Source organism: Ambystoma mexicanum, chromosome 2p (genome assembly GCF_040938575.1).
Source record: "Ambystoma mexicanum isolate Mex_15411 chromosome 2p, UKY_AmexF1_1, whole genome shotgun sequence".
Taxonomy (NCBI): Eukaryota; Metazoa; Chordata; class Amphibia; order Caudata; family Ambystomatidae; genus Ambystoma; species Ambystoma mexicanum.
Genome location: NC_090923.1, coordinates 1451027806 through 1451052096, shown reverse-complemented (window position 1 = coordinate 1451052096; position 24291 = coordinate 1451027806). Strand labels below are relative to the sequence as shown.

General features: G+C 45.2%; 1 protein-coding gene across 2 annotated transcripts in view; it reads right to left on the bottom strand.

Annotated features, from left to right (window-relative positions):
- Window positions 1-24291, bottom strand: part of ABCF2 (ATP binding cassette subfamily F member 2) — a 440304-nt gene that overhangs the window by 401924 nt on the left and 14089 nt on the right. For both annotated transcript variants that reach the window (XM_069646016.1, XM_069646017.1), the window contains exon 2: window positions 3667-3853. In XM_069646016.1, coding sequence (XP_069502117.1) covers window positions 3667-3808 — 142 coding nt within the window. In that variant the 5' untranslated portion in view covers window positions 3809-3853. The remainder of the gene's footprint in view (window positions 1-3666; window positions 3854-24291) is intronic.

Below are 24291 nucleotides of genomic sequence, written 5' to 3'. Positions count from 1 at the left end.
AGAAAACTAAAATATTCCACCTAGTTTGACCAGTTCTCTGCCTGCTTTGCCATCTGCTCTGCTTCTTCTTACACTTACTTTCTTTACTCTTACATAATGAATACACAAAGCTAACTAGATGTTTATGCAAAAGAATGATCAACAGTTCCATCCAGACTGTACATTGACTGCAATACCATACACTTTGCTCTGTTCTATTGTTTGCATTATACATCTGTGGGATGGAGTTGGCCAAACTGTTTTCAGAGCCTCTTTATCATATTTATGCATTTGTGTCCATTCGTACAGCCAGCACTGTACATTTTACAGGACACTCAGCCAGAGCCTGCAAAGTCCACTCAAGTAGATTTTATGAAGGACAAGTACCATTTGTAGGGGATGTTTGAAACTTTTATGTAACATTTACTTTCACTCACATAAGTTACACTGTGCATAGCTGGCAGCAGTGTGCCAAACAAAGGGTGTTGGTGCAGATCACCACAATTTTACAGACAGCGCATTTACATTTTTTTGTCACCCGTTGCAATGGGTAGAGTGCATTTCTTTTAGGTTGAGTAGGTAAACTATAAATTACTTAACATGCAGGTATAGAGGAATTTCAAAGAATTTTCAAATTCATATCCGCCTCACTAATATCTTAGTGCACACAAAAATGCTTTATCGATGCTAATAACTTGCGTTGACATTAAAAATATTAATACAACATTGCTCATCTAATGGGTGTGTTTGCTAATCAGGAACATTTTAATTTGCAAACTCGGATCCATTTTTGAAAACTAATTTATGCCTTGAAGTGAGCTAGTTAGTTTGTCCGGATAGCAAGAAATGGGACAAGAATCTGCAATCTCCTTGCAGATGACCTAAAGACAGGTTACTGATGCATTGTTTCAATAGTATATACACTAATCATGATAGAATAAAGACCAACTCAAGTCGGGCATTCAACTAATTCAACAAATGAACACTTTCTCCAGGAGATTTCCACACATCATTGATCCAAGTACTTCCATTCCCCCCCTCTGACCCCTCCCTTGGATCAACAACCAGAAAATCCTCCGCTAGACGAAATCGTACGCAAAAGTGACAATATTTTCCAGTGTGCTCCAGCTTTTAAAGATACAATCCCCAATTCATATCCAATAGCAGAAAAGGGACTGAATTGGGTAGGCGAATAATTCTTCTCCCAAATCACAACTTCAATAACAGATCAATCTAAAACAGAAAGAGCATAGCATTCTATCCCATATAATAATGTGGGCACTGTTTTACCAAGATATCGTATCACCATAAGGAGAACTTTGCATATTTCGAATCAAACCTAAACAGTTGTGGAGGCTCAATCCTTAATTCACATATGTAGTTTTGGCCATGCTAGATCTTGATGTAACCATAAATCCTAGGTGTGTTAAGGATTGAACCTTAAACCAATGATTCAGCACCAATCTGGCAACAAAATGTACTCTCCTTCATTCCCTTGGTTAGGTGAATAACTTAGTATTCAGCTTCAGAGAGTGACTATAAGCATAAGTAGAAATGGCATTGATTAGACGTTGAAGGCCAAGAAGGGTACAATCACAAATAAGAAAATCTGCATAAGATAGCCAGAATGCGCTCAGGTTGTTTAATTTAGGGGTAACAAAGGTAGCCGATTTCAGGTGTTCTCCAATGTCTGCCATATATAAATTAAACAGGCAAGGAGCCAAGATGCATCCTTGCCTGGCCCCACAAAAATGAAATGGTGTGGTACAAATGGCCAGAATGATATTTAACTAACTTGAAAATTGGAGTTTGAATAAAGACTATTAACCTCAAATGCCCTGCAGGAATTCCCCATGAGTGAAGTTTATTTTTATTCAACAGTAAGCACAGTCCGCTGCATCAAAAGCAGAGAGGTCCACTAATGCGACAAATATGGAATCGTATTACCCCCCTCCCACACAACCAAATGCTGAAAACAATTCAACATAAGACCATTCAAGGAGGTACCCGTGTTCCGCCTAAAACCAATTTGCCATTTTTCCGGCCTGCGTCTCCTTTGCCCAAGTATCTAAATGCAACAAAGAAAATGAAGCAACAACCTTGCTATCAGCCTAAAGGGTGGCTATTGGCCTGTAAAACACTCAGTACAATATATGCAGTCGACTAGGAGGGCAGAAAGGTGTTCGTTTCAACTATATTCTTAAAAACAAGCAGGATACTGTTAATGGCCAGACTTCAGGTTTGTTTTTAAACAAAACATTTAAGAGCCAATTTGGGCCAGGTGTTCGGGAAACACCAATCTTGTTCATCACATCGAACACCTCCTGGAACCTGAAGTCAGAGTAGTTAAGAATACAGTAATTCACCACAAATTCAGACCAAACCTGCTGGGAGTCAATTACGGCTGTGCATATACGGAGCAAAAATGAGATACCCAATAGGCTTTGTGAGCAGCGTTATTTGCATACTAGCTTGTGACAAAATCAACCCCATTAATAAGTCACCAAAAAGCTTGTGAATTATAATTTTTTTAAGTGCACAACATGGCCTCAGTGTCCTCCTGAAGCCTTTTCGCACAAGTTTTATTAAGTCAATTTTTAGATCACCAAACTCGTTCGGACATACTAGCCCATTGCCCCGGTGGAAATTTTCAATTGCTTTTGCGGTCACAGAGGGCACACAGGAGCTGCACAGTTTTGGGGCAAATGTGGGAAAACTTATTTTTCCTAAAACAGCTTACCAACTTGTGTAAACTTAAATGCTAGAACAAACCCATAGAAAGCAGATTGAAACACCACAGGCTTCACATCAGTGTCTCCCATTAAAAGCTTCTGCCTGTTTTTTTTTTAGATCAGCAACCAAAAGCGAACAGGGGTGCTATTGAAAAGACCACTTGCATGACAATTGGGCCTATTTTTAGGGAGTCAAGCAGCTGGTACCTTCGGTTATCTGTCGGGCTTCTAAGCCCAAACTAGCACAGGGCTTGTATCACTCTGCTTTGCAGTGGAGTACCCTAACTTTGCTGAAAACGAAAGTCTTGAGGAGACTTGTAGCAACTTTGAGATCGTAAGCACTTATTCTGAACAGCAGGGATTTACCCATTCGATATATGGAAGCTCATTTTTCACATTATGTGACAGGGGCATCTTACATGACTATAAGACTAATCAATAGCCCTGATTTGAAAAAGGTCCTTGAAGGACCGAAACTCGTGTCATCAACTATAAGGGCAATTTTCGGAGAAATAAAACTAATTTGTAAAAATTAGGCGCAGTCTCTTTCCAGGTTACTTATACCTTACACAAATATAAATAGGGCTGCGATTAATAACATCTTGGAAAATCTCCAACTGAGCTGCTACCCAGGGTAAGTAGCCTTTCCCCCGACTAATACTCCCAGCAAATCCAAACCACAGCAGAATACTAATACTACATTTATGTAGGGCAGTATATTGTTCCAAGTAAAATAGGATAATGCCTGTCAACATCCATCACATCCCCTCTGCTTAACACTTATTATTTTCCATAACTTCTACCCAGCTGCGTTTCGACAGCCCCGTTTTCGCAAAGGCTCTAGCCAATGTACACATTTGCCCACGTGTGAGCATTCCAGCTAACACACGCTGTTCCCAAAATCAGTCCACCCAAGATGCTCATTCTTCACACCAGGGGCAGCTGTCATTCTTACCTGGATCTGTTGTCCCATTGGCCTGTTCACACTTGTCCTCAAGCCCACCCTCCTCCTCATCTTCATTCTTCTTAGGTCTGTGGCGAGCTTTGGCAGCTTCCTTCTTCTTTGCTGCTTTTTTCTTGGCCAGGTCGGAGGGCATGGCTGCAAGTTCTTGGCTGTGCGCTTCTCAGATGTAATAAGCGCCCTGTGGAGGGAAAGAGCATTTGAAGTTTAAAAGTAAAGAAACCAACAGGGAAGGAAGAGGACATGGGAAGCTTTGAAGTTAAGGCAGGCAAAAGAGGCTCACCTGTAGGGGAAATTATTATACGTAGGCTCTACAAGACAATTTCCTAAACTGTACATCACTTTATTCTTAAAAGGGTAAAGCAGCAGTTCCAAAATTATTAAATCTGCTAAAACCAGCCACAATAGGCAGAGGCGTGTTTGGCATGCAATTCAAGATGCAATGGCTCCTAAGGCTTTCCTTTAGATTCTGTGTGCACAGGATATCGGTCATCTTTCTCGCTAGCACATCACACAATAGGCTCCCTTATGGGCAAATGTTATAGGCATGAATATTTGTGCGTCTCCAAGCAAGTTGAAATTCCACAGTACAATTGTAATATTCTGGGAGACGAAACAAGGACGACTCAGTTGGATAGCTCCAAATCTCAATCCAGTAATGCTCCTGTGCAGTACACGTGATAGGGAGGTGTAGGGTGTGTGATCTGAGAAATACCTGAATATCTAAAAGGGGTGGGAATGTAGGAGGCATATCGTCTGTGCGATAAATGTTAATGAGTGTGTAGATGAGCACCTGCATGCCTCTGCAGGAAATCCCATGCCTCCTATATGTTGGAAGCCTGAGATTGTGCCAGGCTTGACACCAGCAGTTGTGACCAAACCACGGCGAGTATTCGAAAGAAGGTACCCACTGAGAAAATCCTATCAAATGTATCCCCGAATGAGACGACAATCTGAGGGAGGAACTCCCTGAAAGAATATGAAAAAGAGTGAAAGAGGAACTGGTGATGTCACAGGAAACTAACGTGACGCACTGAGAATACTGGCTAAAGAGTGCATGGATCTTACAATGAGTTAAGAATCAAGTAAACTTTCATATGCAAAAAGAAGATTGCATGAGTACGAAGCACTGCAAAAAAATGCAAGTCGTTCAATAACTGTATAGATTCTGTAATGCAAGTAGATTAAGTAATAAGCTGGCTATATGTAGTGAATAGGCTGCGGGTGAAGCAGCCATTGTATAGAACTGGACATTGCTGTCATAACTATTAGTAAGCCAGGACCCATGGAGAGGAAAGGCAAAGAACATTGTTGCAGCAAGAACAAGCCAAGATCGTGAAAACTAATGGCAAGGCTGTCTGGCCTGGTCCCAAAGCTGAAGCAGCCAGGACTGGTTATCTATTCTTGATGTGAAGCTGAATCATCCCTTGTAAAAGGTACAAAGGAAGAACACCAAGCGTGCCAAGTTTTATTCATTTAAGACATTCAAATGCTGCAAAATAAACCAAATCGTGGTCTCCTATCCTGTGAGCCAAGGATGGAAATAGAGTTGAGCGTGGAATCCTATAACAAAGACAATGAAATCCTGTACTCCCATATTTTCCCAGAGACAAGAATACTTCGCAAGGCCAAGCTCAAAGACAATCTGCATGGCAGAAGGCATGGATGATGCGAGATGTTAGGCTAATTGGGTGGGGGGGGGGGGGTAAAGTCAAGTCCACCTCCACCTGGGTCTGAGTTTACGTGCTAAGTGAAACTAATGTTCCAGACATGGCACGAGCGTGCCAACCAAATAGCGGGCCGTATAATGAAGGGCCTGATATACTGTGTACTTATCCTGTTGAAGAGGACATGTTTTAGGAGGTAGGCATAAGTTGTCCACCTGACAGATATTCAATCACAATCCCAATCCCTATGCCTATGCAATGTATACTTAGTTCTCCTTGACATCGCAATCCCTCATATATATTTCTCATCTGCAGGTGAGTGTTGGTGTGCCCTGTGTGACCCCTGCCCTTCACTGGGCCCTGTTGGCTGCTCCATATTACTTTAACCCCTCCTCACACCGCCCACTACCAGTCGCTTCCCAGTTTCCCTCCCTACTCCCGCCTCCCCCAATTGGTCAGCGCAATCCCACTTAGCTCTCACTCCCAGGTCAGCCCCTGCAGCCCCTGTGGCGAAGGACCTGAGGTAAAGGACAACAGCTCCAGACCGTGTCGGCCCATGTTAGCCTGTAGCGATCGACAAGGTAGGAGACCGGCACCTGCTGCTCTTGTGTGAAGTGTACAAACTCTTCAAAATTCATTGTAACCCTCCTGTTGAGTCCTTCCACTATTAGACTAGACTCCAACCTAACATTGCCTACGTAATTAGCACGTTTTGCCTTTTGTGTTCCTGTTACTGCTGCAGTACTAATTGCACTTAGCACCGTCCCCAGTGTTCGCCACTTTCTCCCTCTATCCAGGGGCCCCAAATCTAGGCGCTGATATTAAATCTACTGTTATAGCATTTACTGTTGCGTACGTGTTAGGCCCCTTCATCCTCTATGCAAGGGTCACAAATCTAGGCACTCCCATTACATCTACTGCTTCTGCATTTACTGTTGCCCCATGAGTTAGGCCCCTTCACCCTCTATCCAGGTGTTCCATGTACAGGTGCTGATATTACATCTACTGCTTTTGCATTTATTGTTGCTATCTTAGTCTTGGTACCTCGCCACAGATACCTTCCGTCCCTGCCCTCTGGACGAGCAGCCACTCTTCTGACCCCCCCCCCACATCGCTCTGCTGCTAGACCTGTCCATCCCACAACCGTGACTGACCTCCCCTCCCGGATGGAGATACCACATCAACAAAGACCGCTTCTCCCGCCCCCTCATCACTGCCCCCACCCACCCTCGGCACATAACCTCCACTCTAGCACATAACTTCACTATCCCACATGATACACTGATTCCCCCCCCCCACTCGCCCACCTCCCCAATCATCTTGCAGCCTCCTATTCTAAGATCAGAGGAGCGCTCTGGCACGCCAACCACCCCGCGCCTCAAACCCTCACCCCACCCGAACAGATCGTCCTTCCCTGACCCCCGAGCATCTATTGAGCATGGCCACCTACTCCCTGTCCATACAGCCCACGCAATCTCAAACTCCCAAGCCAGAGGAGCTCTCTCGCGCACCAAACATCACGTGTCTCCTGCCACTACTGCAGCATCTCTACGCTCACTCAGTAACTCTTCCCCAAGACCAATACGCCCACCTCAGTCCTCCCTGCCACTTCAATCCCCCTCTTGACACCCGCACTACCACACACCCACTCATGTAGAGATCCACGTCACTCCAACATAGTCATCCCTCTACCGACACGCTACCCATCCACGCCACCTACCTCAGTCCCCCACTTACTCACTCCCAACACCTCTCCCACGAAAACCCAGCTTCCCCTTGACAGCACGATCCCTCGAGGACAACTGTAGCCTGCAATCTCTGCACAGCCTGCTGCCCCCCCCCCATTGTCACCTGCGATACCATTTCACTCTACCTCTCACCACCCCCTCCTGTCCCCTCAGCTCCTACGCGACCTCCCCCTTCATACCCATTCCCTTCCCTAAAAGTTGCATGTCTTGCCCTTTCTAAAACAGTTGCTTCATCCCCTTCTCCCTCTGACCCTCCCACCCTCTAGCAGTCAAACCCACAGAATGCGGAAAGGGTGACCGGCCCTCTCCTTCGACTCTCCCTTCCTTTCCGACTCATACCGTTAGTGTCAATCCCCTCCCCCTCTCCACGCCCTCGCCTTCTCACCCAACACCTAAACCCCTTGCGCCCTCCAGACTCGAACCACAACTCACCCAACTCCTCAGATCACACATGCACCACTCCCCACCCTCCCACCACCCCTTGATCCTTCCCATGTCTCTCGCATACCTACCAGCGCCTACTCTTCCTGCTCCCCAGCAACCTAACCCACTCACCTGACACTCAAAGAGTACATGCATCCAGATCTCCCCACTACCTTCAATCAGTCTCAACCACCCAGACCGATCCTACCACACCTTCCATCTCACTGGGCACCCATGTCCACCGAGCACTCCCATCGACTAGTCATGAAAATCACCTCTGCTCATGAAGAGGCATGCCTCCTTTTCAATGCCAGCTCCGTAGCGAGAAACAGACAGCATCTTTGACCTATCCTCTGACAATCCTGACATTTTTATCACTGAAACTTGGTTCTCTGCTGATTTTGCCCCAGTCGCGCATGAGGCCTCAAACCTCCCCTCCCCCCGGCTACTCTCTTAATCGCCCACACACCACCTCCCAAAGGTGGCGCAGTGGCAATCCTCTACAAACCTTATTTCTTCACCTAACTCGTCAAAACCCAGACATGCAACGCTACCTGCGAATCCCTTCTAGTAAGACTCTTGCTACCATCGACTCACTCACAGCTTCCTACTCATATACAGACCCCCCCCCCCCCTGGATATGACAGGCATTTTGCCAACAACCCCTGTGACTCATTAGCTACCATTCAGGTAAACCTCCCAACCCTCACACTATTGGGAGACTTAGCCGATGTAGCCAACAACCCCATGACCCAACCGATGGTCGACAGTCTTCAGGCACTCAACCTCCCCGGCACACCACTGGTCCAACTCACTCAGGTGGTAACACCCTTGAGGCGATCTTTAGAACTAATGACCTGGTCTCTATATACAATCCCAAACGACTTATCTGGACAGACCACTCTCATCCCTTTCTCTATCCACACACCAGACACAGAAAACCCCACCTCCCCCCCACAGCCCCAACACCAAACTCTCCACCCTCACCCCCTCTACCCCTCTACCCCTCTACCCCTCCCGACCCCTTTGCCCTGACTACCTCAATGCCAGCCTTCGACTCTTTCCAACCAATCTCAAGAAACAAGCTCCTAGTTCCACTATCCCGGCAGCAGACCCTTTGGATTGCCCGCCCCACCCCCCCTTGACTCCTGTCCCACCTTTGAAAGAAATATTCTCCTTCACTTGCGCAGGGGGAACATGCAAGGTCCATAATAAATGACTCCCTCACCTCTGGCACCTTTCCAGAGGCCTTTAAAATAGTGCATGTCAAACCCCTTCTAAAAAAGGCATCCCTCAATCCCCTTGGCCCTAAGAATTAGAGGCCAATCTCCAACACCAGATTTCACGTGAAACTCATTGACCAGGGTGCATACTCCCAGCTCAACTGCGTTGTAGAATCCAACAAACTACTTCACCTGGCGCAAACCAGGCTTCAGGCTGCACCATGGAACAGAATCCACCCTGATCCCGATCTAGGATGATCTCAAGGTCGTGGCAGACTGGAGGTTGCACAGCGCAGATTCGCCTCGATCTGTCAGCAGCCTTTGACACTGTTAACCATCCTATCCTCCTTGAGCATCTCCACTCCCTAAGAATCCGTGGCTCGGCACTCAATTAATTGCCTCCTTCCTCAGCAACAGGAAACAAGTGTTTCCTCTCCCCTTTTGTCTCTACTGCCCGTGCTGCAAACACTGGAGTACCCCAAGGCGCCTGCCTCTCTGCTCACCTTTTCAACCTCTAAATGACTACTTTACCATGAATCATCCATGTGCACAACCTCTCGTGTTACAACTACGCCAATTTACCCAAATTATCCTAAGAATTCCCAACACAAGCACCAACCCACGTCCCGACCTTGAAGCTTGCCTCAGCAATATGGACCGATGGATGACAAGAAACCACCTCCTTCTGAACCCAGATAAAACTGAAATCATGGTGTGCAGCAATACTGCTCTTCTCCCGTAACCACTCCCATGGCCCCCCCCTCGTTGTCACCCCCCCTCATCCAAAAAAAAGTCAAAAACCTTGGCTGCACTATGGACTCAGACCTAACCCTCTCCAGTCAGATCAATAATGTATCAAAAGCCTACTAGTGATTCCAACATCCAATTCAGCCAGAATTGGAGGATCCGCCTGCTCAACCTTGGCTCCACTCACTCTGACCCACCCAGACACATTCGACACACCCAAGATTACATGGCCTTCCGCAAAGCTCTAAAAACCTGTCTCTTTCCATGAACCTGATTAAAATCATCTAGGGCTGCTGAAACCCCACAACACCATGGACCACGACATTACATTGGATAGCATTACAGCCCGCTGACAGATGTTCAGGAAGATACCGAGCAATGAAACCACTGAAAGCGACTAACAAGTCACCAAGACAGAATCAGGAAACGGTTACCATAGATGACAACATTAGCATCTTGCAGGCGCTAGATATACAACTACTGACTAGCCGCTTGCTGAGTCGACTACACATGCCTAGCTGCCTCCTGTGCCAACTAAGTCTGAGTGCAGCTATCGCGAAACAGGTGAATGTAATCCAGAACAGTGGGTTCATAAGATGAAACATCCACTCCAGGCACTCACCTCTCCTATCACTATGCCCACTCTCTATTCTAAACCAACACAATAGAGCGCAGCTATACCACAATTTCAGCCTAGCTGCTCACCTACGAGCAATACTCCATAAACACCTCAACGTCCTGCTAGAATGCAGCTATACCCGAAAGAAAAAAAAAAAAAAGAAAAAAAAATATATCTGCCTAGCTGCACACAAATACAGTCTCGGAGACAAACTACCAGACTGCACACATTCAACTGATCCCTCAATATCACACCTAATGTTAGGATGCAGCTACCATCAAGCAATCTCATTAGCTGCTCACATATGGAGTGCACCCAAGCACCCTATACCCTAGTCTCTCAACTGACCTGGACTACAGTCCCCGAGGGCGTTCAACCCACAAGCGCTTTGAGGTCATACCAATGATATATAGAGCGCTATATAAAATGCCAACATTTGCCACGTAGTATGACGTCACGTCTGACCTATTTTTTTGCATACAAGGATGTTTTCATGAAAAATATGCAACTCTGTTTTAGATAAAATAGCAACCTTTGCCATCTTCCCAAGTTGGGTCGATTATTTGGTGTCAGAGTTATTCTGCATCCCCATCCACTGCATGCACGGTACTCAAAGGGCCATATGCTCACGTGGTAGTGGTGTGGATGGTGGGAAAAGATAAACATGTTTGTCTCCAGTGTTTGAGGATTGGGCATCCTCTGCTATTAGCCGAAAGATCGGAAAGGTTTCCTGTGGAGAGCGGCCAATAGAAATAAACTTGCAAGAAGAACCGAGACGGTGGGTACGTCCCTCTTTGATGAAAACCCTGCCCGGTTTCCACGGGCGCTCTGCGGATGGAAGGTGAAGTGTTCGGATTGAAGGAGGGGTCAATACCGAAGGCCTCAAGTTGATTAACGAATGAAGTAAGTAGACTAGAGGGAATGGCAAATGAAGGGGATGGGGTTGAGATAATTTGAGTAACAGGAAATAGTGTGAAGAAAAGGTAGCGCCTAGAGTCCTGGCTCAAAGGAGTTTCAGTAGGAGACGTTTCAAATCCCAAGGGGGGGTAGAACAGAAACACACCTTACGCAAACATGTTTACGCGTTAACATCTAAAACCCTGTATAGGGTATAATTAAAGGCGAGAGAGAACGAGGTGATGACAGTGTTTATTAATGTGTAAAGTCGACTAGTCTATATGTTTGTTGAGTAAAAATATCTTAGAGCGATAGAAGTTGTGAAGTCATTCAGAACATTTGAGGAGCAATAATGATTAAGCATAGCAAAGTGATTGGTTCCAATAAAAAGGTAGAGATAGCCAATTAAGAAATTAGAGGCTTGAGCGTCGATTGAGGTTGCCTGATCATATTTGTGGTTTTAAAGGTGTTGAAAAAGTGGTGATTTAAGCAAGAGTATAAAGGTTATTTCATAAGTCTGGTAAGTATTGACAGTCAATTGAGACTTGTCATTATGGGAGATACTCTGCTGGTGCACTTATGTAAAGTTACCAAAGCACATGCCCAAGCTCAAACAGTATAGTGAGGAAGGGGTGAAAGGCATAGCAGATAAATGTCCATGCCATGGCCACCAGCTGAGCATCAGGGGGGAGATCGTCGTCAAAAGAGGTATTGCAACACATGACTACATCCTTGCACGCTGCGTACATGGGGAAGACATAAGAGAAAAGGTTAGCGATTCTAGAGCTCTGGAAAATGTACCAGTAAGAAAGCAAAGATCCACCACATGAGGCGTGGATGCTTAGTCAGAGAAAGGTGGAAGGTGTTGAGCCCTCAGCTCCCCTTACCTCGCCTGAAGTAAAAAGGTGCTAGTACGGATGAAATAGCGTTATATCCTTTAAAGGAGTTGAAAGCGGTGACTGGGTATAGTAATTCAATTACAAACCTCCCGCTTATAGGGGCAGTGATAGTCCAGAGGAGAATACGAGAAAAGAAGCAATCTATAAGATCATACAAAACAAAGGAGGAGTGATCGGTCAAATCTGTCGACAGAAATAGACTATGAGATTAAGAGATGGAGATGGCGCTCGTACAGAACAAAGGAACAAATGGATGGGAGGACAGATATTACTTAAAATAGATAGTAAAAGCATTGAGGAAGTCAGGCAAAGAAGACAAGGACGAACAAGAAAGAAAAGGAAAAACGAGAGAAGAGATTGAATGAAAAAGAGCAGAAAAGGAAGAGCAGAGAGCGACAAGAACATATCAGGAGGAGCAAGATGAAAAACAGGAAGAAAGTATGACAATAGAGTGATAGAAGATAGGGATGGAAGAGAAAGGAAGAGAGGCGGAAGCACAAAGACTAAAGGACAAAAGATTGCAGAGACAAAGGGAAGGAGTAAGGATAGTAGAACGAAGGAGTTAGGAAAGATTTCCATTCCATGTGCAGTTGTGTACCCTCCCAACTTTTTGCTTTGTTTAAACACCAAAGTCTGACTTTACCAGAGGAGCACAGCCTTCTGCTGCACTCCCCTGGGCTTTTTGCTCACTTTGTTAAGGGGAAACTGACATGACCTTAAAGACAGTCAGTACTGGGAGACTTTGTTTCCCTTAGTCCTTATCAATGTTGCAACTTTTCTGCAACATGTTACAAGTGCACAATGTACCTTGCAGTATAATGCACTTGGGTCTTCCAGTCATTTCCCTAGGCCCTATTTACTCTCAAAGGATTTTTAGGAGAAGTGCAGATGTGCCTTGGACAGGGCTGGCGGCAACTATCTTTTCATGTATTTTTAACCCTTTCCTGCCAGGAAAACCACGGTTACTCCGTTTGGCACGGTTAGGTGGCCTGGCTCCAAAATGGCCATGCCACAAGGTTCTTTGTCCTGTTCTTTAGCCATCTTGACCCTTCAACTTCCCCAGTTCGAGCCAACCGGGTCAGTCCTTATTTGGACACGCATTTTATTGCGAAGCGCCTTGGTGCTTTGCGGGCTTCTGCATGCCTCGAGTGCGCACCCCAGGATGTGGGCTGGACTGTATAGTTCCAATACACATCCTGAGTACCAGAGATTCTGGTGGGCTGTGAATGCCTGGGACCACCGTGGTCCATGATTGGTCCACATATGGTATGCCTGTATGTGAGCAGATCTCCCATTGGGTCCTCTTTGTTTTGGCGCGAAGGAGATTTTGGATAAGAGAAGGCTCCAAAACACCCATACCATGTCGATCTTTGGAGTTCACTGAACGAAGGATAGGATCCAAGTATCCTGAAACTAAGAAGCTGAGTCGAGTAACCGCTGGTGACCCGCTGGAAGGTTTGGCACCCTGAGCCCGCCGTTGTCCCGCTGGACCTCTCTGCCTCTGATCGTCCTAGGTCTGCAAAGACACTTCGACCCATTGGAATAGCGGAACCAACTATTCGGCACCTTTATCAAAACCTGCAAGTAAGCCTTTTTGGAAGTGTCCCTGGGCCAACCAGTGGGCTGACCAGCTTGAGCAGAACCTTTGCCCCGGAATCGAATCGCCGCCGTTTCGAGGAGGCCTTTGAAACTGGGTACATGGCAGCTCTGTGTTCACAGCACTCTCACCAAATTTCGTACACTTGGCGTTGCCAGGTCTTGAGTAAAGTGAGTGTACCTGAACTGGAGTATACGCAGTTACCGTATCGCCTAGCCGTGGTGACGAACTTTGCAAGTTAATTGCAGCTGTGGTCCTCTGTGCCCCGAAGCCTGCTACAGAGGAACTGGCCTGATCCATCCACCAGGAACAGAGAAATCGCCACTGTCCCATTTGCGTATCAACAACGCTGTATCTTCGTCACTGAAGCCGCAGAGCCGTGCGATTGCCGCATTTGAACCTGCAAATGAAGTGGACTCGACTGCCGAAGTATGGTCCGGAGTGCGCCAGGGGTCGGTGAGTAATTGCAACCCTAACTGGTGGTCCCTAGCGCATCCATCCACTTTTAAGCACGAGTGGCCGCAGAGGGGCCCCTCTACTTTACACTGCTAGTGTGAACTAGCAAACTATTCCTGAACTCTGGAACCTGCTCTGCCCTATTGGGGAGACCCTCCACGAACAGTGGGAACTTATTCTGCAACACTTCACTCACCTCCCTGAGCTGCTACAGACCCTTAAAGAGACCCAGTTTTGCCCATCTGCATTAGCGCGTGCACCAGCATTGCAAGTACATTTGAGCAATAGGCTCCACTCTTCTTAGGGATTGGACTGCCTTTCAGTTAGGATTGCGTTTGATACAGAAGTGACTATAGACTATTTGCACTGCCCGTTTCCTTCCCCTTTGAGGTTGTGGACCCATTTCGTGCATTAACCCTTTAGACCCCCCATTGGTCTTGTATTTATGTATATTGATAGGATTGTGTTGGTTTAGAAGTATTACTGTGATTTGTGTGTTGAATCTCAAAGGCCTTGAAATACAAGATATATATATATATATATATACACACACACACACACACACACACACACACACACACACCTGACAGGAGTGATTTCTAAGTGTCCTTTACCATGTGTGCTCATTGAGGTCCTTCAGTCACCCTCACCCCTCCTGAGACCTAGTCTTGACCGCTGCCAATGCTACCCAGATTGGTCTGGCTTGTCCAGAAGGTTACTTCTGTTCCAAGAAACTAGGCTGGCCTTCTGAACATCTGCCCACCAGGTCAGAGTTCAGAAATCCGTCTCAACAGAAGGCAAAAGGAAGAAAGAAATAAAAGGATGTGAGAAAACAAGAAATAGAACAAAAGTAGACAGCAGGGTCTTGATACCAGTCTCATTCATAAAGGAACTAGTAGGGCCAAGCCCAGTAATACGATGGGATAGAATACAAGAGTTCCTTCTGATAAAGGAAGCAACGTCAGGGGCATCTGGAAGTAGTATTAGACAAAGATTTAATGCAGAAAGCATCAGAGAAAATATCAATAAGGTCTATCAAGAATGAAAGGAGGGTAGCAAGTACAGAAGTCAAGGGACCAATCCCTAGCATTGCAATCCCAAAGCGAAGAAGAAATTCTGTTCAGTCACGAAGGAGAACATTGTCCTTAATCAGACTGAACTTAGACAAAAGGTGAGGTGGAAAATAGTCACACTAGTTGGGGACAAGAGATGTCAAGATGAGGAAATAATCTAATCTACCCTTGAGGTAGGAGGGAGCGTGTGCGTCCCTGAAGGAAGCTTGCAAATGGACAAGAAGTAAGATGAGTCGGATCTGGAACAACCCAAGGACAGGCGGCCAGATCCCATAGCATATCCAGAGCGTCACAGAGGATGATTGTACAGTGATAAGGGAGAATCACCACCGTGTGGCTGCAGGTTAAGGTCGTTACCGACAAGGAGACAGACAGGGACGATCGTCCTTGCCATGGATAGACTAGTGATGAGAGCCGACTCTGGGTTGGGGTTCACGCAGTTTCTCTTATTGCAAAAAGTGGAAGCAAGACAACAGTATATCCCATGACCGCAGATGGACATGGATAATTTAAGGTGTAAGCTCCAGAGTTGACTTCGGGCGCTGGGAAAATAGATATATGATTAGAAAAAGTGACAGGAGGAAACATGCTGGCACATAGGGGGCATAAAACGTCTCCTGGCAGCTATTCTTGGGGGGAAGAGCCGATGACATATGGAGGAGAGCAGGGTATTGAAGTATGAAAGCACAAACATAGAGCATGACGGAGCGCTGTTTAATAATTGTAGAGCAGACGTCTGGAGGGCTCTCAGGGTACAGTACCCCGATATATCAGATATGGGTGCAATTATGACACGCAAGATGAAGGAAGATGTAGACCCTATTGCTTTTTAAGACATTCATGTGAAATGGCTAATTGAAACTCCTGAGTCGTGGGAAAATACGGTGGCATTATTTTCCCACATTTTATATCGGGGGTTGCCTGAGCCATTACAGAGGCAGATGAAGAAACAAGTGGGAATGGAAGCAAAACCGTGGGCTGAGATACAGTTAACGATCGTACACCATTGTCGATATTACAAGAGAAAAATAACAAATATGAGACTAGGAAGAAAAAAAAAAAGCCAAGTTAGTTCAGAAAACGGTCTAAATTTGCCAAAGAAGGGCCAGTATTGAAACGTGGAGAATGATGTGAATGCAGGAAGCAATGGGTGTATCGCAAGCGAGTAATCGGCACCTGATGGATCAGGTGAATATGGGTCCTTGCCACGAGGCAGAGGTATGGGCTATAGAGGAAGAGGTGGATTTCAAAATAATCCAGGTGGGTTTCAGAATACACAGAATGAGAATCACAGTACCCAGGGAGGATATAACCAGGTGGGACTGGTAAGACGCACCTCCAGTATGTTGGACATGTGGGATGACAGGGCACATTGCACGTGTGTATGAAAGCCAAGGGAATGTACAAAATGGGCAATTTAATTTTCAAGAGGGGGTGGGTGCAGCTTATCCTCCACCATATAGTACACAAACTAAGCAAGATCACACATTTTATTCAGACAAAAGCGCTGCCAGTACAGCAACAAGAGCGAGTGCAAATGAATCCCCCACAAGGCAGGAGCAACAAGCCGCTATGCAGACACAGCATTATGCAAACACAGGAAAAGTGCGGACACCCAGATTAGGTGGTGTCACAGTGGTAGTAGGAAATCCTTTCACAGGGACGGGATGAGTCTGTACCCAGAATAGGACAGCTCACAGGGTGACTGGAGGTGTTCCGTGCCATCTATGACACGAGATTCTCCACCCACTGTTAGGCAGAATTGCCTTCAGTACACTATGGGACAACCACAAACAATTAGGACTACAGGTGTAAGCCAAACCAACCTTGGTACAAGTCTGTACCACACAGTTTTTGGTAGCGAGCTGAGCAGCCATGCTCATCTCAAGAGGTAATGTGAGCAGTACAAGAGGTTACACAGATTACTTTCAATCACAGTGGTTCAAGTATACACTTATACTCAAGGTTTCTTGGTAAAACACTTATCAATTTATTACACAATCATTTAGAAAACATTTCACTAGAAGGAGGCAACTTAATATTATATACCAATACACTTCAATGCAAAATGCTAAGATTTTAAGACAGTTGGAGCTCTGCTGAAATAGGAGCCAAATGGCAGTTCATTTACTTAGAAGTGAGCAAAAAGGCACAAGGTAAGTAGAATAGATCACATACTTGTTAGATGGTGCAAATAGTTTCAGTTCACCAGAAGAGTTCAATTCAAGTCAATAGGAATAGGCCTAGGCCAAAGTCAATGGGCTAGTGTTCTGGATAGGAAAGAGCAGTTCTGGTATCAAACGGTTAAGTCTTTGCAAAAGTTCTCAGAAGTAGTTTAGGCGAAAAAGAATCATGTGTTGGTCACAAGCTGATTAGGCCTGCAAGTTGGGAAAGTTTCACAAACCTTCAATGCGAGAGTGGCGTTCTCTCAATCGGGTTGGCACAGTACCTTAGTATGACGAAACAAATGCAGCTGAAGTCGCTGGGTTCTGGCAGCTCCTGCAGATCTCACTGTTCCTGAGCCACAGTTGTGGGGACAAGAGGGAGGACGTCGGGGGGGGGGGGGGCGTACTCCTGCACGGGATCGTCGGAAAACGCTAACAAAATGGAGTCACTTCAGTTCGAGTAGCTGTTCTTCAAGCACACAAGCTGGTGTCCTTCCCCCTGGTTAATCCTAACCAGCTTTCAGAATGGTATCCAGGTCGCTTACGAGTCGATTGGTCCCATCAACTCAAAGGAAGAAGTCGTCCCTGAAGGTGCTTCTCTGTCGGGATTATCTTGGCAGTTCGGACCTGCAGCAGGGCTTCACTGGGCAAACCAACGTTCCAGGAGTGCAGCAGCCGTTCTCTCCCAGCTCATCTTCGGTTCTTTCGTTCCAGTGGTCGACTTTGCTTTGCAGTCCAAGAGACTCGTCTTTTAAACAGTTCTCTCCCTTTCATTCCAGCCTAGCTGCCACTCACCCAGCAGGGTGGCTGTCCTTGCCAGACAGTCAGCCAGCCAATCACGTCAGAGTGCATTTGGATCTCCAAGGAGACTAAGCACAGGGAATTCCAGGCACCTCCCTCACTTCCTGCCAACCCCAGACACTCAAGACACCAGAGTCGGTCTTCAGTCCTGAAGCCCGCCAAAAGGCATACGAACAAAGGGACCAAAACTGGCTTGGTGCGCAGAGACAAACACTAGAAGGACCTTTCCAAAAAGAAAGTGAAACAAGACCGGGACCTGTTTAAACGAAGGGGCTTAAGGCGCCATCTTGAAAAACATGGCTCCCGTGATTTTTAGCTACCGGTGTTCGCAGTTAGGAAAAATCATGATAGTTTGTTCTGAAACCACTACCACCAGCCTTTTCAATAGGAAAGGCTAGCATTTGACTGCTACATGAATAGTTCGAGACAGGGGATGCTATGTAACCCCTCCAGCACTCCATTGTAAGATGGTGTGCACTGGGTCTATACATTTGGAAAGACTAGTAAATTCAATTTCTCTTTACATTCTCTGGAAAACAGTAGTTTATCCCAGAGAAGGTATTTAAACCTATGGGAAGTCTAAAAAGACATCCCTGTGTCACTGCACCGAGGGTGCTGTGTAACACATATGAAAAGAGGATGCCTATGGAGTTATCTAAAACTCCATAATCAAAGAACACAAGTGTAAAATACACATCAAAATACATAAGTGGGAAAAAAGGCTCACACTCTTTCTAGGTAAGAAAATCAAGTTCTCAAAATCCAGAAAAGTTGCCGGAGGTCTCTAAGGTGAAGGGAATTAGCACATGTATGAGAATTCACCCTAACGCCCACCCCCCAATAGGAACCAAGGGTCAGTATGACGATAGAGGCAAATACTATTTTCTTGTAGAAACTGGAGCAACTCGTTTGTGTATACGAGAAGGAAAATATGTCGGGAATTGCCATGAATGCTTAAGGTTTCTCTGGCGCTACGAGCCAAGTTCCTTTTACTAATGAATTACCAATCTCTATACGAAAGTGACATGTCTGTTCCTTTTCACAACAGACACCAGTTAACATTTCGGGAAGAGATTTAATGACAAAACTTAATATGACGATTTCATTCACTGATCAAGGGATATTTTGCTCCACTCCTGGAATTATTTAAACATGGGCAAACGAATACTGGCATTCACAGGGCAAGTGGCGCTGCGAGGCGTTCCAGTAGATCGAGATTTTTCTATATGGAGTGAGCATTTTACTGACATGGTTACCTGGCTTGGTGGGAAGAATTGTGAGGATATCTGCAGACTTCGTTTAGACCGTGAATACCTATGGATGAAGAGTGGGGGGCATACTAGCCCTATAGGATTAGAAGCAGCCATAGTACGAAGGGAAATGGCAATGCTCGAAGGAGTAGACGATGCGGTTAGACCATGGAGAACAGTAATAGCTCTCGAAGAAGGGTACAGATTGACATAACTGATGACACTTTCAGGGAAAGACCAAACAGCTGCTGAAGTGGTGTGTTTTCTGAGCATCACATACTGGATAAGGACAGAAAAGAGGGAAGTACCACAGCGAATGGCAATAATGCGGCAACGTCCAGCATTTTATCAGGAAGACTTGGAGAAGGTGCCAAGCGTCCTTTGGACCACAGGCCCTTATGATGTAGGTTTATTAAAGGGAATGCGGGGGGGGGGGGGGGGGGGCAGTTAAACTGAAGCTTAAACCAGGAGCTATTTTACCTTGAGCAAAATAGTACTCCATGTCTCGAGAAGCTGATGAGGGCATATTTCAGACTATCTCAGCACTGATGAAACAAGGGATTCTGGTGCCATCGAACAGTCACGTAGTACCACAATGTATAAATAAGGAGTGTCGTGAAGTGTATACAACATACGAGACCGATTAACCAGATGGTAGAATCAGAGTTTCCTTTAGTGCCTAACCGGCAACGACCAGTGGATGCTCGATATTTCATGGTGATCGATTTGAAAAATCTTTTTATAGATCGCGTTGCACAAAGACTCAGAAGACTTCCTTTACGTTCCGCCAAACTCGACTGAAACATACTCTTTTTGCCCCAGGGGTACTGTGAGCCCCCATCGATCTATAGAGTCCTACAGAAGGATTTAGGCAACATTGATCTTAAGAGTGCAGCAATACAATACGTCAATTACATTTTAATTTGTAGCACCACGGAAGAGGAGTGCAGATAAGATCATATTCAGTTGATGACTATTCTAGCAGACAAGGGATATAAGGTAGACAGGGAGAAGTTACAATATTGCCAAGAGGTGTTACACATAGGGCAAGCGATTTCACATGAAGAAAAGAAGGTGACACCTGAAAGAGCTGAGGCGATTATGAAAACCTCAAAGCCAAATACAGTGAAACCAGTTTTTGGGGTTATGCAACTATGTTAGAGCCTGGGTGTTTGATTACAGTACATACACAAATTTCCAATTATGCTGATTCATTTTATTTGTTTTTCACACACAAATGGGACAGTTCTGACAGCAGTGCTTACGCAGAGAACTACATTGGGGTACAAGCCTTTAGCGTATTACAGTGGGATTTTAGATACAGTTGAGAGGACACTTTCCTTACGAACAAGCTTTGGCTGCTGCCGCATTCACAATTGAGAAGTGGCTGTCAGGTTTCCTTCCCTTATTCAAGTTTCCTTCTCATTATTTCTCTTTGTTTATCCTTTTCAGATTAGCTTTGTGTGGGTGGGAAGTTTTCTATTATAGTTGGTTAGGCCTTAACTTGCTGATTCAGAATCCTGGTTCTGACCCAAGGCAAAATGGAGCCTCCCAGTGACAGCTCTGATTGGTTAGAAGACAATGCAGAACAACAATGAACATTCTAAACTGTCACTCTGTGCCTTTCATCATCAAAACCCCATCTGAGAGGACGTGTTTAGTGGCTGCTTCTGCTTTAGTCTTAGGCCTGGTGGATTTTATCCTTCAGGCGTCAGCAGTTGAGCGCCTACTTTCTTGGGGGTTACAGGAGAAGCTATCAGTTGGCAGGAATTCGTTTTTGAAGACAGGAAAAGCAGAAGATCCTTTTGAATTCGCTCAGGAGATAAGTGACTTTATTTGTACTGTTACTCTGTTCATCATAATGACATTCTCCTTGAAAATTCGTGAAAAGTTGTGTTTGTACTAGAACTTTTGAACTCCCGGAGTGCGCGTGTGTTTTCCAGCGCGGTGTTCCTTAGCGCGAGAATCTGTTTGTCGCGTGCGAATTCAAGTGAGCGTGTGTTTTCTAGCGCGGGTGTTCCGAGCGCGAGAAGCAGTTTGTCGCGTGCGATTTTAAACGCGCGTGGGTTTCAGAGCGCGGGTGCACCTTAGCGCGAGAAGCTATACGTCGCGTGTGAACTAAAGAGCGCGTGTGATTTCTAGCGCGGGTGTTTTTCGCGTGAGAATCAATACGTCGCGTGTGGAATAAAGAACGCGTGTGTTTTCCAGCGCGAGTGTTCCTTCGCGTGAGAATCAATTCGACACGTTTGAACTCAAGAGCGCGGGTGTTTTTATTTCGCGTGTCCCGCGCGAGAACATTGTTGCGCGTGTGGATTTTTGCGCGTGTGGATTCTTTTGATCGCGTGTATTCGTTCGTAAGTGAACTCTTTGCGTGTGTTCTTCAACCAGGAAGATTTCTAAGTGAAGTTCATCGTTCATCTGAATGGAGATAACCTGCGTGTGCGTTTAACACGTGTTTTTTCTTCAAGGATTCTAAAACTCAATATAATTATAAATAGTTTGAAAAGTTTGAAAGAAAAAGAAAGAATATTTTTAAGAACAATCTAACTGGACCTCCAGGGCATTTTGGAAAAAAGACAATGAACTAAGATTTCCAGATTTGCCTAAAGTAAGAAGTAGCTGGGAATTTCAAGTGTCTCAAGTAAGAGAGATTTTCAGCTTCTTATCAGCTTCTCTAAGAAATTTCAAGAGAAGAGCCAGGTATGATTTTTTCATTATTAGTTAAGGATTAATGTCTTCCCATTCATAAGGTTAAGTAAGTAAATTAAGGAATTGTATCTGCTATTCTTATATCCTCTGCAGGTTCAGCTCTGGTTAGCCTTGACGCAGTCTGCCTGGTGTTGTTTTGTTATCCACTTCCCCCTTTCCCTTTGGGGTGTAGTTTACAGAGCTGAATTGAAATCTAGTTCTGGGAATTACATCTCAGGGGGATTGTCGGGGGTTCAGCAGCTTCCGCGGACACAGGACCTCTCAGCCTGACAGAATGAAAGGCCAATAATTTAGTCCGCCCGAGCTGTCATGAACCCCGACGAATCCATGGAGATGTTAGGATCTTTGATCAGAGAGTTACGGGAGGAGTTGAAAATTTCTCGGGATGAAAATGCCTTACTTAGTCAAAAGGTGGATGACTTGAGTGTTAAAGTTACACAAATTCAACAGAGGGGAGAAAGGAGAGAGGATGAGGTTTCAGGGGGCGCAGGTTCTCCACCTGAGTTAGAAAGAGAAGATCAGTTACCACAAATACAACGGGCGCCTCCAGTGGCAGAAGGGGTAAGGAGTATAATTATGCCGGTTCCTTTGGCGCCTCCAGAACGTTATCATGGGGATTCCAAGAGGTTTAGGGTGTTTTTGACACAATGTGAATTACATTTTATGAGTAGACCAGAATTATTTCCATCGGATGCTTCTAAGATAACTTTTATGTTGTCATATCTTTCTGGGGAGGCATCTGCTTGGGCTGGGTTGTTGGTGAGTCAAAAGAGTGCGGTTTTAGGAAATTATACCAGTTTTTTTAGAGATATTCCGAAAGATGTTTGATAGAAGACAGTTATCTCTGGAAGTGGATGGTGAACTTTTAGAATTAAAACAAGGTAATAGAGACTTGATTGCTTATATAACACAATTTAAGTCCCTAGTGTTAGAAAGCAAGTGGCCCGAGGTTAAACAGGCCTCGTTGTTTTATCAGGGCATTAGAGATGAGTTAAAGGATGCATTGTCTGGAGTAGTTGAACGCCCTTCTACTTGTGAAGGTCTGATTGATTTGGTTATTCAATTGGACTTTCGTTTGTTTGAGTGAAAGGAAGGCAGAGAGGCGTCATTGTCAGAGTGATGTAAAGTCTCTAGTTAGAGCAGATAGACCTAAAGTAGAGAGTAGACCCAAAGGGAATAATCCATCTCCTAGAATCAGAGGCCCTTTAACAGTGGAAGAAAAGACTAGGAGGAGAGATAATAATCTGTGTTTATACTGTGGAAGAGGTGGGCACTTTTTAGGAAACTGTCCTTACACTCCCAAGAAGACTTCTTCCTCAGCAGTCAAGGTACAACAGATCGCCAATACGGTGCAGACAGCGGTTCCTCATATAACCATAAATGTATCCTTATTTTTTGAGTTGGAGTGTAAGGGAAATGGTCCTGTAATGCTTGACTCTGGTGCGACTGGGAATTTCATGGATTGGGGTCTGGCAACATTTTTGGGAATTCCAATTATTCAGAAGGAGGTTGTAGAGCAGGCTAGGGCTGTTGATGGTACGTGTTTATCTTCTGGTCCTATTACGCATAGAACTGGTTCTTTAACTTTGGAGTTATCAGGAGGTCACAGAGAGATAATTTCGTTTGAGTTAATTGATGCCCCTTTGTTGAAGATTATCTTGGGCATGCCTTGGCTTACTCTCCATAATCCCCTGATTGATTGGAGTGCTAGGACAATTGACATGCAGTCCGATTTTTGTAAAGAAAATTGCTTTTCAGGAAGTCTCTTAGAGGAAGATGTAAAACAAAGTAATTCCATGTCTAGTTTTCTGGCTGAGACTGGAATTGGATGTCATGATGTGGGAGCTGTAGTGGGTCAACTTCCCCAGTGTTACAAAGATTTTTGGGACGTATTTGATGAGAAAGTGGCAGGAGAATTACCACCCCATAGGCCCTTTGATAGTAAAATTGAACTGGAGCCAGGAACAATTTTGCCTAGTAGTAGGGTATATGCTCTTACTGAGAAAGAGAATGATTATTTAAAAGAATATTTGTCGGAAAATTTGGCCAAAGGGTTTATTCGTCATTCTAAGTCACCGGCGGCCTCTCCTTTATTTTTTGTACCAAAACCGGATGGCACGCTTAGAACTTGCATAGATTATCGAGCAGTTAACAAAGTCACGGTTAAGAACCGGTATCCTCTTCCTCTCATCTCGGAAATGCTTAATCAAATACAAGGAGCAAATATTTTCTCTAAATTAGATTTGAGAGGAGCTTACCATCTTGTACGTGTGCAGGAAGGGGACGAATGGAAGACAGCGTTTAAGACCATGTTTGGGCTGTTTGAATATCAAGTTATGCCATTC